The 20120-nt window shown below is 44.7% G+C and overlaps 1 protein-coding gene across 1 annotated transcript; it reads left to right on the forward strand.

The window, feature by feature from the left end:
* Window positions 1-426: 426 nt before the first annotated feature.
* On the forward strand, window positions 427-19588 carry LOC120039298 (aminopeptidase Ey-like; the record flags this gene model as incomplete). Its single annotated transcript, XM_038984746.1, has 5 exons — window positions 427-1014; window positions 7253-7395; window positions 9409-9548; window positions 19062-19188; window positions 19434-19588. Coding segments are annotated over exons 1-5 (1134 nt in total), but the record flags the coding sequence as incomplete, so codon positions are not given.
* Between the last annotated feature and the right edge of the window lie 532 nt (window positions 19589-20120).

Below are 20120 nucleotides of genomic sequence, written 5' to 3' on the forward strand. Positions count from 1 at the left end.
GAAAGACCTGAACAATTTATACAGGGAAAGACCTTAACACTTTATACATGGAAAGACCTCAACACTTTATACAGGGAAAGACATCACATTTTACAGGGAAAGATTTCAACACTTTTGCAGGGAAAGACCTTCCATCCAGAAACAGGAAGGATAAAGTACCACAGTTTGTCAGCAATCTGTTATCCACCCATCTTTATGACTATTGACTAGAACTCTCAGGTTGTCCCGGGCTGGGGGATCAACTATTAACCCAGCTGATTAGAGCTCTCAGGTTGTCCCGGGCTGGGGGATCAACTATTAACCTGGTGTATTGTGGGAGTTTCTCAGAGGGCATAAATAACAATCACATTCCCCTCTGGGTCCATCTAGGTCTCTGTCTTTCTGTCTATCTGTCAGTCAGTCACTACACTACCCTCAGATAGACAGATATCAGTTTGTTACAGACATGGGGAAAGGGTTCTTCATCAGCAAGACTTTGGGGATAGTTGGTGTGATCGTGGGGACTGGAGTGGTGGCCACCATCATCGCCCTGTCAGTGGTCTATAGCCAGGAGAAGGACAAGATCCAGGAGGCAGTGATGCCCCCCACTACTCCCTCCACTCCTAAAGACCCCTGGGAAAACTACAGACTGCCTGACTCGCTGTCTCCCGTCTCCTACAACATCACCCTCTGGCCTCGACTGGTTGTCAACGCCTCTACTGGCCTCTACATCTTCACAGGACAGTCAGCTGTGGTGTTCCAGTGTGAGAAGGACACCGATGTGATCGTCATCCACTGTAACAAGCTGAACCTGACTCTGCTCAGCCTGATTAGCCGGGATGGAGCTACTGCTCCCACCATAAAGAGAAGCTGGCTGGAGGTTCCTACTCAGTTCCTAGTGATCCAGCTGAATAGTAATCTGATGGCGGGGAGACAGTATGAGCTGTACACAGAGTTTATAGGAGAACTGGCTGATGACCTGGGAGGCTTCTACAGGAGTGAATATACAGAGGGGACCAGTCCCCCGGTGAAAAAGTAAGCAAAACATGAATCATCATTTACAAGCCACGTATACCTTGAAAACAGTGTCAGATGTAACACTGTATAAAGTGGGACGACACGGTTGTTCATCTGAAGTGCTTCAACTGATTGGAATGATTGAAGATTACGCTTTGGTTCATTAAATGGCGGCCTGGTAGCCTAGTGGGTAGAGTGGAGGGGTGGCAGGTAGAGTGGAGGGGTGGCAGGTAGCCTAGTGGGTAGAGTGGAGGGGTGGCAGGTAGCCTAGTGGGTAGAGTGGAGGGGCGGCAGGTAGCCTAGTGGTTAGAGTGGAGGGGCGGCAGGTAGCCTAGTAGTTAGAGTGGAGGGGTGGCAGGTAGCCTAGTGGGTAGAGTGGAGGGGTGGCAGGTAGCCTAGTGGGTAGAGTGGAGGGGCGGCAGGTAGCCTAGTAGTTAGAGTGGAGGGGTGGCAGGTAGCCTAGTGGGTAGAGTGGAGGGGTGGCAGGTAGCCTAGTGGGTAGTTTAATATATAAAACTAACGGCATATAACACAACACATGGGGGGAAACCCGTAGCGCACCAGTAACACATAGAGTACTGACAATAAACACAGACAAGGACATGGGGGGAAACAGAGGGGAAATATATAACATGTCATTAGGGAATTGAAACCAGGTGTGTGTGAAAACAAGACAAAACAAATGGAACATGAAAAATGTATCGGCGATGGCTAGAAGACCGGTGACGTCGACCGCCGAACAAGGACAGGAACCGACTTCGGTAGAAGTAGAAGTCGTGACATTGTTCTTTTTAGAACTGATTGAAAGTTCTAAATGTCTTTGAACCCATCATGCACCTTGCCACCCCTCAGAGTGGATGTCATTCAAGTGGAACTGTTGTATTTGCCAAGCAGAGTTGTGCTTGTACACTGCCTGCACTGTAATGATACTTAGAAGCCTGGTTAAGGCTTCCTTTGTTTAGATGTCTCCATTTGGCTACAATGGTTTGAGTCCCCGAGCCGATTAGGTGATAAATCTGCCGATGTTTCCCTGAGCGAGGCCCTTAAAAGGATCCGCCCCTTTTTTTCAATTTCCTCCTAAAATGGCATTCCCAAATCTAACTGCCTGTAGCTCAGGACCTGAAGCAAGGATAGTCATATTCTTGGTACCATTTCAAAGAAAACACTTTTGCCGTTTGTGGAAATGTGAAAGGAATGTAGGAGAATATAACACAATAGATCTGCAAATGATAATACAAAGAAAAAACCAATCGTTCTTTTTGTATTTTTTTGTACCATCATCTTTGAAATGCAAGAGAAAGGCCATAATGTATTATTCCAGCCCAGGTGCAATTTAGATTTTGGCCACTAGATGGCAGCAGTGTATGTGCAAAGTTTTATACTGATCCAATGAACCATTGTATTTCTGTTCAAAATGTTGTATCAAATGTGCCTAATTTGTTTATTAATTAATTTTCAAGTTCATAACTGTGCACTCTCCTCAAACAATAGCATGGTATTCTTTCACTGTAATAGCTACTGTAAATTGGACAGTGCAGTTAGATTAACAATAATGTAAGCTTTCTGCCCATATCAGATATGTCTATGTCCTGGGAAATGTTCTTGTTACTTACAACCTCATGCTAATCACATAAGCCTACATTAGCTCAACCGTCCCGTTGAAGGGACACCGATCCCGAAGAAGTTTAAACCCCAACTGCTCTGGATAGGAGCGTCTGTGTCCCTGAGCAGAGTAATAATTAATGTTATTGAACCCGTGTAATAATTAATGTTATTGAACCAGTGTATTGGTTCCTGTTATTGAACCAGTGTAATAATGAATGTTATTGAACCAGTGTAATTTGTCGAGGAATTGATTAAACTGCTTGTACCACAATGGACAGGTAAAAACCAAGGTTACACATCAACTCTGAACAAGATGGAAAAATAGGTGCATTTACATGAAGTAATATTTAATACTCAACTGAACTTTGGCCTTTACAGGGACTTGAGTCACTGACTTTTAATCAGTTGAACTAAGTTGTTGACGTTGATCCAAGAATGAATTGAACCCTGTAAAACAGAGTGTTGATTCATGATGAATTACTGTCGTCAAATCAACTCTTATTAGTCATTTACACAGTGTGTAATGACATGCTTACGGCCAGCTCTCCTCTGGGACACCTGGTAATACCACACAGGAGGTTGGGGGCACCTTCATTGGGGAGAACAGTTCTAATGACTGGAGCGGAATAGGTTGAACGGTAACAGATACATCAAGCAGGCGTTTGATGCCGTTCCATTTGCTCCGTTCCGGACATTATTATGAGCCGTCCTCCCCTATCAGCAGCCTCCTGTGGTAGACAATGGGAGCAGCTCAATACGTTCCATGTATTCTGAACATCCTGACCAGTTTACCATCAGAGCTTTAGGTACTTATAGTCCTTGAACTAAGACACACATTATCTGTACCTTTCAATGTCAACTTCAAACCGCTTCAATTGCTGATAAAATTGCACAAGCATTTCACTACACTCGCAATAACATCTGTTAACCATGTGACCAATAAAAGTGGATTTGATAAGAGTCTTATCCAACAGCAAATACAATATGCAATATGAATGTATTGACCGTGCTCTCAGAGTCACTATGTCTAACTGTAACAGTCTTGTGGTACACCAGTAATAACAAGCACAATATATATCAATAATAGCTACAATATACAGTATTGTGTCACCTACAGTCACCATTTCTAAACCCTAACAGTCTAGTATTCAGTACTGTAGTAATACCAGTTACTGTGTGTGTTGGTAGAGTTGTAGCCACCAGTCACCATGTCTAAACTCTATCAGTCTAGTCTTCAGTACTGTAGTAATACCAGTTACTGTGTGTGTTGGTAGAGTTGTAGCCACCAGTCACCATGTCTAAACTAGTCTAGTCTTCAGTACTGTAGTAATACCAGTTACTGTGTGTGTTGGTAGAGTTGTAGCCACCAGTCACCATGTCTAAACTCTATCAGTCTTCAGTACTGTAGTAATACCAGTTACTGTGTGTGTTGGTAGAGTTGTAGCCACCAGTCACCATGTCTAAACTAGTCTAGTCTTCAGTACTGTAGTAATACCAGTTACTGTGTGTGTTGGTAGGGTTGTAGTCACCATGTCTAAACTAGTCTAGTCTTCAGTACTGTAGTAATACCAGTTACTGTGTGTGTTGGTAGAGTTGTAGCCACCAGTCACCATGTCTAAACTAGTCTAGTCTTCAGTACTGTAGTAATACCAGTTACTGTGTGTGTTGGTAGAGTTGTAGCCACCAGTCACCATGTCTAAACTCTATCAGTCTAGTCTTCAGTACTGTAGTAATACCAGTTGCTGTGTGTGTTGGTAGAGTTGTAGCCACCAGTCACCATGTCTAAACTCTATCAGTCTAGTCTTCAGTACTGTAGTAATACCAGTTACTGTGTGTGTTGGTAGAGTTGTAGCCACCAGTCACCATGTCTAAACTCTATCAGTCTAGTCTTCAGTACTGTAGTAATACCAGTTACTGTGTGTGTTGGTAGGGTTGTAGCCACCAGTCACCATGTCTAAACTCTATCAGTCTTCAGTACTGTAGTAATACCAGTTGCTGTGTGTGTTGGTAGGGTTGTAGTCACCATGTCTAAACTAGTCTAGTCTTCAGTACTGTAGTAATACCAGTTACTGTGTGTGTTGGTAGAGTTGTAGCCACCAGTCACCATGTCTAAACTAGTCTAGTCTTCAGTACTGTAGTAATACCAGTTACTGTGTGTGTTGGTAGAGTTGTAGCCACCAGTCACCATGTCTAAACTAGTCTAGTATTCAGTACTGTAGTAATACCAGTTGCTGTGTGTGTTGGTAGAGTTGTAGCCACCAGTCACCATGTCTAAACTAGTCTAGTCTTCAGTACTGTAGTAATACCAGTTACTGTGTGTGTTGGTAGAGTTGTAGCCACCAGTCACCATGTCTAAACTAGTCTAGTCTTCAGTACTGTAGTAATACCAGTTACTGTGTGTGTTGGTAGAGTTGTAGCCACCAGTCACCATGTCTAAACTAGTCTAGTCTTCAGTACTGTAGTAATACCAGTTGCTGTGTGTGTTGGTAGAGTTGTAGCCACCAGTCACCATGTCTAAACTCTACCAGTCTAGTCTTCAGTACTGTAGTAATACCAGTTGCTGTGTGTGTTGGTAGAGTTGTAGCCACCAGTCACCATGTCTAAACTCTATCAGTCTTCAGTACTGTAGTAATACCAGTTACTGTGTGTGTTGGTAGAGTTGTAGCCACCAGTCACCATGTCTAAACTCTATCAGTCTAGTCTTCAGTACTGTAGTAATACCAGTTGCTGTGTGTGTTGGTAGAGTTGTAGCCACCAGTCACCATGTCTAAACTCTATCAGTCTTCAGTACTGTAGTAATACCAGTTACTGTGTGTGTTGGTAGAGTTGTAGCCACCAGTCACCATGTCTAAACTAGTCTAGTCTTCAGTACTGTAGTAATACCAGTTGCTGTGTGTGTTGGTAGAGTTGTAGCCACCAGTCACCATGTCTAAACTCTATCAGTCTTCAGTACTGTAGTAATACCAGTTACTGTGTGTGTTGGTAGAGTTGTAGCCACCAGTCACCATGTCTAAACTCTATCAGTCTAGTCTTCAGTACTGTAGTAATACCAGTTACTGTGTGTGTTGGTAGAGTTGTAGCCACCAGTCACCATGTCTAAACTAGTCTAGTCTTCAGTACTGTAGTAATACCAGTTGCTGTGTGTGTTGGTAGAGTTGTAGCCACCAGTCACCATGTCTAAACTAGTCTAGTCTTCAGTACTGTAGTAATACCAGTTACTGTGTGTGTTGGTAGAGTTGTAGCCACCAGTCACCATGTCTAAACTAGTCTAGTCTTCAGTACTGTAGTAATACCAGTTACTGTGTGTGTTGGTAGAGTTGTAGCCACCAGTCACCATGTCTAAACTCTATCAGTCTAGTCTTCAGTACTGTAGTAATACCAGTTGCTGTGTGTGTTGGTAGAGTTGTAGCCACCAGTCACCATGTCTAAACTCTATCAGTCTAGTCTTCAGTACTGTAGTAATACCAGTTACTGTGTGTGTTGGTAGAGTTGTAGCCACCAGTCACCATGTCTAAACTCTATCAGTCTAGTCTTCAGTACTGTAGTAATACCAGTTACTGTGTGTGTTGGTAGAGTTGTAGCCACCAGTCACCATGTCTAAACTCTATCAGTCTAGTCTTCAGTACTGTAGTAATACCAGTTACTGTGTGTGTTGGTAGAGTTGTAGCCACCAGTCACCATGTCTAAACTCTATCAGTCTAGTCTTCAGTACTGTAGTAATACCAGTTACTGTGTGTGTTGGTAGAGTTGTAGCCACCAGTCACCATGTCTAAACTAGTCTAGTCTTCAGTACTGTAGTAATACCAGTTGCTGTGTGTGTTGGTAGAGTTGTAGTCACCAGTCACCATGTCTAAACTAGTCTAGTCTTCAGTACTGTAGTAATACCAGTTACTGTGTGTGTTGGTAGAGTTGTAGCCACCAGTCACCATGTCTAAACTAGTCTAGTCTTCAGTACTGTAGTAATACCAGTTACTGTGTGTGTTGGTAGAGTTGTAGCCACCAGTCACCATGTCTAAACTCTATCAGTCTAGTCTTCAGTACTGTAGTAATACCAGTTACTGTGTGTGTTGGTAGAGTTGTAGCCACCAGTCACCATGTCTAAACTCTATCAGTCTTCAGTACTGTAGTAATACCAGTTACTGTGTGTGTTGGTAGGGTTGTAGCCACCAGTCACCATGTCTAAACTCTATCAGTCTAGTCTTCAGTACTGTAGTAATACCAGTTACTGTGTGTGTTGGTAGAGTTGTAGCCACCAGTCACCATGTCTAAACTCTATCAGTCTTCAGTACTGTAGTAATACCAGTTACTGTGTGTGTTGGTAGGGTTGTAGCCACCAGTCACCATGTCTAAACTCTATCAGTCTAGTCTTCAGTACTGTAGTAATACCAGTTACTGTGTGTGTTGGTAGAGTTGTAGCCACCAGTCACCATGTCTAAACTCTATCAGTCTTCAGTACTGTAGTAATACCAGTTACTGTGTGTGTTGGTAGAGTTGTAGCCACCAGTCACCATGTCTAAACTCTATCAGTCTTCAGTACTGTAGTAATACCAGTTACTGTGTGTGTTGGTAGGGTTGTAGCCACCAGTCACCATGTCTAAACTAGTCTAGTCTTCAGTACTGTAGTAATACCAGTTACTGTGTGTGTTGGTAGGGTTGTAGCCACCACTCAGATGCAGCCTGTGGACGCCAGGAAAGCCTTCCCCTGCTTCGATGAACCTGCCATGAAGGCCGTGTTCCACATGACCCTCCTCCACGCACATGGAACAGTGGCTCTGGCCAATGGCATGAATCTAGGTAAGCATGGAACCCTGATCTCTGGCCAATGGCATGAATCTAGGTAAGTATGGAACCCTGATCTCTGGCCAATGGCATGAATCTAGGTAAGCATGGAACCCTGGCTCTGGCCAATGGCATGAATCTAGGTAAGTATGGAACCCTGATCTCTGGCCAATGGCATGAATCTAGGTAAGCATGGAACCCTGATCTCTGGCCAATGGCATGAATCTAGGTAAGCATGGAACCCTGGCTCTGGCCAATGGCATGAATCTAGGTAAGCATGGAACCCTGATCTCTGGCCAATGGCATGAATCTAGGTAAGCATGGAACCTGATCTCTGGCCAATGGCATGAATCTAGGTAAGCATGGAACCCTGATCTCTGGCCAATGGCATGAATCTAGGTAAGCATGGAACCCTGATCTCTGGCCAATGGCATGAATCTAGGTAAGCATGGAACCTGATCTCTGGCCAATGGCATGAATCTAGGTACGCATGGAACCCTGATCTCTGGCCAATGGCATGAATCTAGGTAAGCATGGAACCCTGATCTCTGGCCAATGGCATGCATCTAGGTAAGCATGGAACCTGATCTCTGGCCAATGGCAGGAATCTAGGTAAGCATGGAACCCTGGCTCTGGCCAATGGCATGAATCTAGGTAAGCATGGAACCTGATCTCTGGCCAATGGCATGAATCTAGGTAAGCATGGAACCCTGATCTCTGGCCAATGGCATGCATCTAGGTAAGCATGGAACCCTGATCTCTGGCCAATGGCATGAATCTAGGTAAGCATGGAACCTGATCTCTGGCCAATGGCATGCATCTATTTATGTGTGCTGACGACTGCTTCTAGGTCCAAAGGGGATGGGATCTGGGATCTGTTTCCTAAATTATAGTTAGCGAGTTTAATGCTACAATCTGCTAAATTGACCTCTCTTGCAGACTGAGAGAACAAGTTCTGACAAACTCTCAAGAACTGACCGAAGAAAAAACAACCATTGCTTTTTTTTGTTGAACATTTTCAGAGTAAGCTGCTATACTATCAGATAAATCATACAAATATACTTTGTAGGCTTATCCATTACTGTACTCGATTGATTATATACTAACTTCTGTAACCTTATCTAAGTCTATGGTAGAACCTCAGAGTGTTGATGTTGTCACGGTGGGGATCTGAACTCCTGCTGCTGGGGAAACCAACGTCTCTGCTATGCTCACTAACCCGTATCTCTGTCTCCACCTGTAGCCTCAGTCAATGTCTCTGCTACGCTCACTAACCCGTATCTCTGTCTCCACCTGTAGCCTCAGTCAATGTCTCTGCTACGCTCACTAACCCGTATCTCTGTCTCCACCTGTAGCCTCAGTCAATGTCTCTGCTACGCTCACTAACCCGTATCTCTGTCTCCACCTGTAGCCTCAGTCAATGTCTCTGCTACGCTCACTAACCCGTATCTCTGTCTCCACCTGTAGCCTCAGTCAATGTCTCTGCTACGCTCACTAACCCGTATCTCTGTCTCCACCTGTAGCCTCAGTCAATGTCTCTGCTACGCTCACTAACCCGTATCTCTGTCTCCACCTGTAGCCTCAGTCAATGTCTCTGCTACGCTCACTAACCCGTATCTCTGTCTCCACCTGTAGCCTCAGTCAATGTCTCTGCTACGGCTCACTAACCCGTATCTCTGTCTCCACCTGTAGCCTCAGTCAATGTCTCTGCTACGCTCACTAACCCGTATCTCTGTCTCCACCTGTAGCCTCAGTCAATGTCTCTGCTACGCTCACTAACCCGTATCTCTGTCTCCACCTGTAGCCTCAGTCAATGTCTCTGCTACGCTCACTAACCCGTATCTCTGTCTCCACCTGTAGCCTCAGTCAATGTCTCTGCTACGCTCACTAACCCGTATCTCTGTCTCCACCTGTAGCCTCAGTCAATGTCTCTGCTACGCTCACTAACCCGTATCTCTGTCTCCACCTGTAGCCTCAGTCAATGTCTCTGCTACGCTCACTAACCCGTATCTCTGTCTCCACCTGTAGCCTCAGTCAATGTCTCTGTCAGCGGCCAGGATGTTACTCGGACCAGCTTCGAACCCACACCGCTCATGTCAACCTATCTACTCGCCTTTGTCGTCAGTGAGTTCGGTTTCATCCAGTCACCAGAAGGGGAAAAAGTTTTGGTACATATTTTTTTTAATTAATCTGCTCTTGTTCTTATTTGTCTGCGTTGGCTGCTCTGGGATGAAGTTTCCCCTAGGTACAGATCTAGGATCAGTTTCTAGTAGGTAGTAGTGATGGTGGAGTGGTGTTTCCCCTAGCTACAGATCTAGGATCAGTTTCTAGTAGGTAGTAGTGATGGTGGAGTGGTGTTTCCCCTAGCTACAGATCTAGGATCAGTTTCTAGTAGGTAGTAGTGATGGTGGAGTGGTGTTTCCCCTAGGTACAGATCTAGGATCAGTTTCTAGTAGGTAGTAGTGATGGTGGAGTGGTGTTTCCCCTAGCTACAGATCTAGGATCAGTTTCTAGTAGGTAGTAGTGATGGTGGAGTGGTGTTTCCCCTAGGTACAGATCTAGGATCAGTTTCTAGTTGGTAGTAGTGGTGGTGGAGTGGTGTTTCCCCTAGGTACAGATCTAGGATCAGTTTCTAGTTGGTAGTAGTGGTGGTGGAGTGGTGTTTCCCCTAGGTACAGATCTAGGATCAGTTTCTCCTCCCCCAAACCTTACCTCAGGTATCCCAGAACTAAAATGTTGAATAATTTGGTCAGTTGTTTACGTATTCTGTTCACAAGAGATCACCCAAATCCTAACCTTAAAGAGATACTGCTCTTAGAAAGGAGATAAAGGGCCTCATTGCCAAACTGATCCCAGATCAGCATCTCTAGGGGCAACTTGGAAAGTAGATAAAGGGCCTCATTGCCAAACTGATCCCAGATCAGCGTCTCTAGGGGCAACTTGGAAAGTAGATAAAGGGCCTCATTGCCAAACTGATCCCAGATCAGCGTCTCTAGGGGCAACTTGGAAAGTAGATAAAGGGCCTCATTGCCAAACTGATCCCAGATCAGCGTCTCTAGGGGCAACTTGGAAAGTAGATATAGGGCCTCATTGCCAAACTGATCCCAGATCAGCGTCTCTAGGGGCAACTTGGAAAGTAGATATAGGGCCTCATTGCCAAACTGATCCCAGATCAGCGTCTCTAGGGGCAACTTGGAAAGTAGATATAGGGCCTCATTGCCAAACTGATCCCAGATCAGCGTCTCTAGGGGCAACTTGGAAAGTAGATATAGGGCCTCATTGCCAAACTGATCCCAGATCAGCGTCTCTAGGGGCAACTTGGAAAGGAGATAAAGGGCCTCATTGCCAAACTGATCCCAGATCAGCGTCTCTAGGGGCAACTTGGAAAGTAGATATAGGGCCTCATTGCCAAACTGATCCCAGATCAGCGTCTTTAGGGGCAACTTGGAAAGTAGATTTAGGGCCTCATTGCCAAACTGAACCCAGATCAGCGTCTCTAGGGGCAACTTGGAAAGTAGATATAGGGCCTCATTGCCAAACTGATCCCAGATCAGCGTCTCTAGGGGCAACTTGGAAAGTAGATATAGGGCCTCATTGCCAAACTGGATGAGGGAGACATTATTGGTTTGTTTCTCTATGCTGCCCTCTGTCGGTCTCTACAGATCAGTACAGCTGGTGGCAGAGACCCTCATTTATAAAACGGATTTACCATCAATTCTGATCTTAATGACTGACGCAGAAAACCACGTATTAGTAGTTATTTATAAAACCTTACTTTGACGTGGAAATGATCTTATCTCTACTCAGAGTCTAGACTTGACGTCAGTGATTTTCCTGCTGGTTATGTATGGCTATTCTTTCCCCTTGCAGTTTAAGGACAGACCATTTCTTTCCCCTTGCAGTTTAAGGACAGACCATTTCTTTCCCCTTGCAGTTTAAGGACAGACCATTTCTTTCCCCTTGCAGTTTAAGGTCAGACCATTTCTTTCCCCTTGCAGTTTAAGGTCAGACCATTTCTTTCCCCTTGCAGTTTAAGGACAGACCATTTCTTTCCCCTTGCAGTTTAAGGTCAGACCATTTCTTTCCCCTTGCAGTTCAAGGACAGACCATTTCTTTCCCCTTGCAGTTTAAGGACAGACCATTTCTTTCCCCTTGCAGTTTAAGGTCAGACCATTTCTTTCCCCTTGCAGTTCAAGGACAGACCATTTCTTTCCCCTTGCAGTTTAAGGACAGACCATTTCTTTCCCCTTGCAGTTTAAGGTCAGACCATTTCTTTCCCCTTGCAGTTCAAGGTCATACCATTTCTTTCCCCTTGCAGTTTAAGGTCAGACCATTTCTTTCCCCTTGCAGTTCAAGGTCATACCATTTCTTTCCCCTTGCAGTTTAAGGTCATACCATTTCTTTCCCCTTGCAGTTTAAGGTCAGACCATTTCTTTCCCCTTGCAGTTTAAGGACAGACCATTTCTTTCCCCTTGCAGTTTAAGATCAGACCATTTCTTTCCCCTTGCAGTTTAAGGTCAGACCATTTCTTTCCCCTTGCAGTTTAAGGTCAGACCATTTCTTTCCCCTTGCAGTTTAAGGTCAGACCATTTCTTTCCCCTTGCAGTTTAAGGTCAGTTTAAGGTCAGACCATTTCTTTCCCCTTGCAGTTTAAGGTCAGACCATTTCTTTCCCCTTGCAGTTTAAGGTCATACCATTTCTTTCCCCTTGCAGTTTAAGGTCAGACCATTTCTTTCCCCTTGCAGTTTAAGGTCAGACCATTTCTTTCCCCTTGCAGTTTAAGGTCAGACCATTTCTTTCCCCTTGCAGTTTAAGGTCAGACCATTTCTTTCCCCTTGCAGTTCAAGGACAGACCATTTCTTTCCCCTTGCAGTTTAAGGTCAGACCATTTCTTTCCCCTTGCAGTTTAAGGTCAGACCATTTCTTTTTACTTGCAGTTTAAGGTCAGACCATTTCTTTCCCCTTGAAGTTTAAGGTCAGTTTAAGGTCAGACCATTTCTTTCCCCTTGCAGTTTAAGGACAGACCATTTCTTTCCCCTTGCAGTTTAAGGTCAGTTTAAGGTCAGACCATTTCTTTCCCCTTGCAGTTTAAGGTCAGTTTAAGGTCAGACCATTTCTTTCCCCTTGCAGTTTAAGGTCAGACCATTTCTTTTTACTTGCAGTTTAAGGTCAGACCATTTCTTTCCCCTTGCAGTTTAAGGTCAGACCATTTCTTTCCCCTTGCAGTTTAAGGTCAGACCATTTCTTTCCCCTTGCAGTTTAAGGTCAGACCATTTCTTTCCCCTTGCAGTTTAAGGTCAGACCATTTCTTTCCCCTTGAAGTTTAAGGTCAGTTTAAGGTCAGACCATTTCTTTCCCCTTGCAGTTTAAGGTCAGACCATTTCTTTCCCCTTGCAGTTTAAGGTCAGTTTAAGGTCAGACCATTTCTTTCCCCTTGCAGTTTAAGGTCAGTTTAAGGTCAGACCATTTCTTTCCCCTTGCAGTTTAAGGTCAGACCATTTCTTTCCCCTTTCAGTTTAAGGTCAGACCATTTCTTTCCCCTTGCAGTTTAAGGTCAGACCATTTCTTTCCCCTTGCAGTTTAAGGTCAGTTTAAGGTCAGACCATTTCTTTCCCCTTGCAGTTTAAGGTCAGACCATTTCTTTCCCCTTGCAGTTCAAGGACAGACCATTTCTTTCCCCTTGCAGTTTAAGGTCAGACCATTTCTTTCCCCTTGCAGTTTAAGGTCAGTTTAAGGTCAGACCATTTCTTTCCCCTTGCAGTTTAAGGTCAGACCATTTCTTTCCCCTTGCAGTTTAAGGTCAGTTTAAGGTCAGACCATTTCTTTCCCCTTGCAGTTTAAGGTCAGTTTAAGGTCAGACCATTTCTTTCCCCTTGCAGTTTAAGGTCAGTTTAAGGTCAGTTTAAGGTCAGACCATTTCTTTCCCCTTGCAGTTTAAGGTCAGTTTAAGGTCAGACCATTTCTTTCCCCTTGCAGTTTAAGGTCAGACCATTTCTTTCCCCTTGCAGTTTAAGGTCAGACCATTTCTTTCCCCTTGCAGTTTAAGGTCAGACCATTTCTTTCCCCTTGCAGTTTAAGGTCAGACCATTTCTTTCCCCTTGCAGTTTAAGGTCAGACCATTTCTTTCCCCTTGCAGTTTAAGGTCAGACCATTTCTTTCCCCTTGCAGTTTAAGGTCAGTTTAAGGTCAGACCATTTCTTTCCCCTTGCAGTTTAAGGTCAGACCATTTCTTTCCCCTTGAAGTTTAAGGTCAGTTTAAGGTCAGACCATTTCTATCCCCTTGCAGCTTAAGGTCAGACCATTTCTTTCCCCTTGCAGTTTAAGGTCAGACCATTTCTTTCCCCTTGCAGTTTAAGGTCAGACCATTTCTTTCCCCTTGAAGTTTAAGGTCAGTTTAAGGTCAGACCATTTCTATCCCCTTGAAGTTTAAGGACAGACCATTTCTTTCCCCTTGCAGTTTAAGGTCAGTTTAAGGTCAGACCATTTCTTTCCCCTTGCAGTTTAAGGTCAGACCATTTCTATCCCCTTGAAGTTTAAGGACAGACCATTTCTTTCCCCTTGCAGTTTAAGGTCAGTTTAAGGTCAGACCATTTCTTTCCCCTTGCAGTTTAAGGTCAGTTTAAGGTCAGACCATTTCTTTCCCCTTGCAGTTTAAGGTCAGTTTAAGGTCAGACCATTTCTTTCCCCTTGCAGTTTAAGGTCAGTTTAAGGTCAGACCATTTCTTTCCCCTTTCAGTTTAAGGTCAGACCATTTCTTTCCCCTTGCAGTTTAAGGTCAGTTTAAGGTCAGACCATTTCTTTCCCCTTGCAGTTTAAGGTCAGTTTAGGGTCAGACCATTTCTTTCCCCTTGCAGTTTAAGGTCAGACCATTTCTTTCCCCTTGCAGTTTAAGGTCAGTTTAAGGTCAGACCATTTCTATCCCCTTGAAGTTTAAGGACAGACCATTTCTTTCCCCTTGCAGTTTAAGGTCAGACCATTTCTTTCCCCTTGCAGTTTAAGGTCAGTTTAAGGTCAGACCATTTCTTTCCCCTTGCAGTTTAAGGACAGACCATTTCTTTCGCCTTGCAGTTTAAGGTCAGTTTAAGGTCAGACCATTTCTTTCCCCTTGCAGTTTAAGGTCAGACCATTTCTTTTCCCTTGAAGTTTAAGGACAGACCATTTCTTTCCCCTTGCAGTTTAAGGTCAGACCATTTCTTTCCCCTTGCAGTTTAAGGTCAGTTTAAGGTCAGACCATTTCTTTCCCCTTGCAGTTTAAGGTCAGTTTAAGGTCAGACCATTTCTTTCCCCTTTCAGTTTAAGGTCAGACCATTTCTTTCCCCTTGCAGTTTAAGGTCAGTTTAAGGTCAGACCATTTCTTTCCCCTTGCAGTTTAAGGTCAGTTTAAGGTCAGACCATTTCTTTCCCCTTGCAGTTTAAGGTCAGTTTAAGGTCAGACCATTTCTTTCCCCTTTCAGTTTAAGGTCAGACCATTTCTTTCCCCTTGCAGTTTAAGGTCAGTTTAAGGTCAGACCATTTCTTTCCCCTTGCAGTTTAAGGTCAGTTTAGGGTCAGACCATTTCTTTCCCCTTGCAGTTTAAGGTCAGACCATTTCTTTCCCCTTGCAGTTTAAGGTCAGTTTAAGGTCAGACCATTTCTATCCCCTTGAAGTTTAAGGACAGACCATTTCTTTCCCCTTGCAGTTTAAGGTCAGACCATTTCTTTCCCCTTGCAGTTTAAGGTCAGTTTAAGGTCAGACCATTTCTTTCCCCTTGCAGTTTAAGGACAGACCATTTCTTTCGCCTTGCAGTTTAAGGTCAGTTTAAGGTCAGACCATTTCTTTCCCCTTGCAGTTTAAGGTCAGACCATTTCTTTTCCCTTGAAGTTTAAGGACAGACCATTTCTTTCCCCTTGCAGTTTAAGGTCAGACCATTTCTTTCCCCTTGCAGTTTAAGGTCAGTTTAAGGTCAGACCATTTCTTTCCCCTTGCAGTTTAAGGTCAGTTTAAGGTCAGACCATTTCTTTCCCCTTTCAGTTTAAGGTCAGACCATTTCTTTCCCCTTGCAGTTTAAGGTCAGTTTAAGGTCAGACCATTTCTTTCCCCTTGCAGTTTAAGGTCAGTTTAAGGTCAGACCATTTCTTTCCCCTTGCAGTTTAAGGTCAGTTTAAGGTCAGACCATTTCTTTCCCCTTTCAGTTTAAGGTCAGACCATTTCTTTCCCCTTGCAGTTTAAGGTCAGTTTAAGGTCAGACCATTTCTTTCCCCTTGCAGTTTAAGGTCAGTTTAGGGTCAGACCATTTCTTTCCCCTTGCAGTTTAAGGTCAGACCATTTCTTTCCCCTTGCAGTTTAAGGTCAGTTTAAGGTCAGACCATTTCTATCCCCTTGAAGTTTAAGGACAGACCATTTCTTTCCCCTTGCAGTTTAAGGTCAGACCATTTCTTTCCCCTTGCAGTTTAAGGTCAGTTTAAGGTCAGACCATTTCTTTCCCCTTGCAGTTTAAGGACAGACCATTTCTTTCGCCTTGCAGTTTAAGGTCAGTTTAAGGTCAGACCATTTCTTTCCCCTTGCAGTTTAAGGTCAGACCATTTCTTTTCCCTTGAAGTTTAAGGACAGACCATTTCTTTCCCCTTGCAGTTTAAGGTCAGACCATTTCTTTCCCCTTGCAGTTTAAGGTCAGTTTAAGGTCAGTTTAAGGTCAGACCATTTCTTTCCCCTTGCAGTTTAAGGTCAGTTTAAGGTCAGACCATTTCTTTCCCCTTGCAGTTTAAGGTCAGACCATTTCTTTTCCCTTGAAGTTTAAGGACAGACCATTTCTTTCCCCTTGCAGTTTAAGGTCAGACCATTTCTTTCCCCTTGCAGTTTAAGGTCAGTTTAAGGTCAGTTTAAGGTCAGACCATTTCTTTCCCCTTGCAGTTTAAGATCAGTTTAAGGTCAGTTTAAGGTCAGACCATTTCTTTCCCCTTGCAGTTTAAGGTCAGAAAAATCTCACTGGGAAATCTCTGACTGACAGGATGTTTTATAAATGAGGCCCCAGGGTACAGGATGTTTAATAAATGAGGCCCCAGGGTACAGGATGTTTTATAAATGAGGCCCCCCAGGGTACAGGATGTTTTATAAATGAGGCCCCTGGGTACAGGATGTTTTATAAATGAGGCCCCTGGGTACAGGATGTTTTATAAATGAGGCCACAGGGTACAGGATGTTTTATAAATGAGGCCCCAGGGTACAGGATGTTTTATAAATGAGGTCCCAGGGTACAGGATGTTTTATAAACGAGGTCCCAGGGTATAGGATGTTTTATAAATGAGGCCCAGGGTACAGGATGTTTTATAAATGAGGCCCCAGGGTACAGGATGTTTAATAAATGAGGCCCCAGGGTACAGGGTGTTTTATAAATGAGGCCCCGGGGTACAGGATGTTTTATAAATGAGGCCCCAGGGTACAGGATGTTTTATAAATGAGGGCCCCCAGGGTACAGGATGTTTTATAAATGAGGCCCCAGGGTACAGGATGTTTTATAAATGAGGCCCCAGGGTACAGGATGTTTTATAAATGAGGCCCCAGGGTACAGGATGTTTTATAAATGAGGCCCCAGGGTACAGGATGTTTTATAAATGAGGCCCCCCAGGGTACAGGATGTTTTATAAATGAGGCCCCAGGGTACAGGATGTTTTATAAATGAGGCCCCTGGGTACAGGATGTTTTATAAATGAGGCCACAGGGTACAGGATGTTTTATAAATGAGGCCCCAGGGTACAGGATGTTTTATAAATGAGGTCCCAGGGTACAGGATGTTTTATAAACGAGGTCCCAGGGTATAGGATGTTTTATAAATGAGGCCCAGGGTACAGGATGTTTTATAAATGAGGCCCCAGGGTACAGGATGTTTTATAAATGAGGCCCCTGGGTACAGGATGTTTTATAAATGAGGCCACAGGGTACAGGATGTTTTATAAATGAGGCCCCAGGGTACAGGATGTTTTATAAATGAGGTCCCAGGGTACAGGATGTTTTATAAACGAGGTCCCAGGGTATAGGATGTTTTATAAATGAGGCCCAGGGTACAGGATGTTTTATAAATGAGGCCCCAGGGTACAGGATGTTTAATAAATGAGGCCCCAGGGTACAGGGTGTTTTATAAATGAGGCCCCGGGGTACAGGATGTTTTATAAATGAGGCCCCAGGGTACAGGATGTTTTATAAATGAGGGCCCCCAGGGTACAGGATGTTTTATAAATGAGGCCCCAGGGTACAGGATGTTTTATAAATGAGGCCCCAGGGTACAGGATGTTTTATAAATGAGGCCCCAGGGTACAGGATGTTTTATAAATGAGGCCCCCCAGGGTACAGGATGTTTTATAAATGAGGCCCCAGGGTACAGGATGTTTTATAAATGAGGCCCCTGGGTACAGGATGTTTTATAAATGAGGCCACAGGGTACAGGATGTTTTATAAATGAGGCCCCAGGGTACAGGATGTTTTATAAATGAGGTCCCAGGGTACAGGATGTTTTATAAACGAGGTCCCAGGGTATAGGATGTTTTATAAATGAGGCCCAGGGTACAGGATGTTTTATAAATGAGGCCCCAGGGTACAGGATGTTTAATAAATGAGGCCCCAGGGTACAGGGTGTTTTATAAATGAGGCCCCAGGGTACAGGATGTTTTATAAATGAGGCCCCCCAGGGTACAGGATGTTTTATAAATGAGGCCCCAGGGTACAGGATGTTTTATAAATGAGGCCCCAGGGTACAGGATGTTTTATAAATGAGGCCCCAGGGTACAGGATGTTTTATAAATGAGGCCCCAGGGTACAGGATGTTTTATAAATGAGGCCCCCCAGGGTACAGGATGTTTTATAAATGAGGCCCCAGGGTACAGGATGTTTTATAAATGAGGCCCCAGGGTACAGGACGTTTTATAAATGAGGCCCCCCAGGGTACAGGATGTTTTATAAATGAGGCCCCGGGGTACAGGATGTTTTATAAATGAGGCCCCAGGGTACAGGATGTTTTATAAATGAGGGCCCCCAGGGTACAGGATGTTTTATAAATGAGGCCCCAGGGTACAGGATGTTTTATAAATGAGGCCCCAGGGTACAGGATGTTTTATAAATGAGGCCCCAGGGTACAGGATGTTTTATAAATGAGGCCCCAGGGTACAGGATGTTTTATAAATGAGGCCCCCCAGGGTACAGGATGTTTTATAAATGAGGCCCCAGGGTACAGGATGTTTTATAAATGAGGCCCCCCAGGGTACAGGATGTTTTATAAATGAGGCCCCAGGGTACAGGATGTTTAATAAATGAGGCCCCTGGGTACAGGATGTTTTATAAATGAGGCCCCCCAGGGTACAGGATGTTTTATAAATGAGGCCCCAGGGTACAGGATGTTTTATAAATGAGGCCCCCCAGGGTACAGGATGTTTTATAAATGAGGCCCCAGGGTACAGGATGTTTAATAAATGAGGCCCCTGGGTACAGGATGTTTTATAAATGAGGCCCCAGGGTACAGGATGTTTTATAAATGAGGCCCCATGGTACAGGATGTTTATAAATGAGGCCCCAGGGTACAGGATGTTTTATAAATGAGGCCCTCCAGGGTACAGGATGTTTTATAAATGAGGCCCCAGGGTACAGGATGTTTAATAAATGAGGCCCCCCAGGGTACAGGATCTCATGCGGGAAAACATGTCTTTATTTCCAGATCAGGATTTGGGCTCGTAAACAGGCCATTGCTGAGGGCCAGGGAAATTACGCCCTCGAAAAAACTGGACCAATCCTGGAGTTCTTTGAAAACTACTACATTTCCAGCTATCCTCTGACCAAATCAGGTAATACTTAGAGAGTAATATCCTTCCTCTCGGATTCCCTGTCTGTTGTTGAAGAGAGATTCCTACTGCGTCACAAATGGCACCCTATTCCCTTTGTAGGGACCCTACCTTTGACCAGGGCCCATAGGCCTCTAGGCTAAAGTAGTGCACTATATATAGGGAATAGGGCACCATTTAGGGCACCATTTGAGACTCACCCCATTGTTAAGTGTTGTGATGGATACGTCAGCTCCTTTACTCTGTAGACCAGATAGCTCTGCCTGACTTCAGTGCTGGAGCCATGGAGAACTGGGGTCTGATCACCTACAGAGAGACAGCCCTGCTCTTTAACCCTGCCAGCTCGTCCAATGGAGACAAAGAGTGGATCGCTACAGTCATCTCTCATGAACTGGCTCACATGGTCTGTATTACAGTCAATACTATACTATTATATATACTGAGAGGCTGCAGCTGGCTCCCTGTATCCTGCCCCTCTCTGCTCCCTATGTCCTGTCCCTCTCTGCTCCCTGTGTCCTGTCCCTCTCTGCTCCCTGTGTCCTGCCCCTCTCTGCACCCTGTGTCCTGTCTCTCTCTGCTCCCTGTGTCCCTCTCTGCACCCTGTGTCCTGTCCCTCTCTGCATCCTGTGTCCCTCTCTGCTCCCTGTATCCTGCCCCTCTCTGCTCCCTGTGTCCCTCTCTGCTCCCTGTGTCCCTCTCTGCACCCTGTGTCCTGTCCCTCTCTGCACCCTGTGTCCTGTCCCTCTCTGCACCCTGTGTCCTGTCCCCCTCTGCTCCCTGTGTCCACTCTGCTCCCCGTGTCCCTCTCTGCTCCCTGTGTCCTGCCCCTCTCTGCTCCCTGTGTCCCTCTCTTCTCCCTGTGTCCTGTCCCTCTCTTCTCCCTGTGTCCTGTCCCTCTCTGCACCCTGTGTCCTGTCCCTCTCTGCTCCCTGTGT

Source organism: Salvelinus namaycush, unplaced genomic scaffold (genome assembly GCF_016432855.1).
Source record: "Salvelinus namaycush isolate Seneca unplaced genomic scaffold, SaNama_1.0 Scaffold2627, whole genome shotgun sequence".
In the NCBI taxonomy this organism is placed as follows: Eukaryota; Metazoa; Chordata; class Actinopteri; order Salmoniformes; family Salmonidae; genus Salvelinus; species Salvelinus namaycush.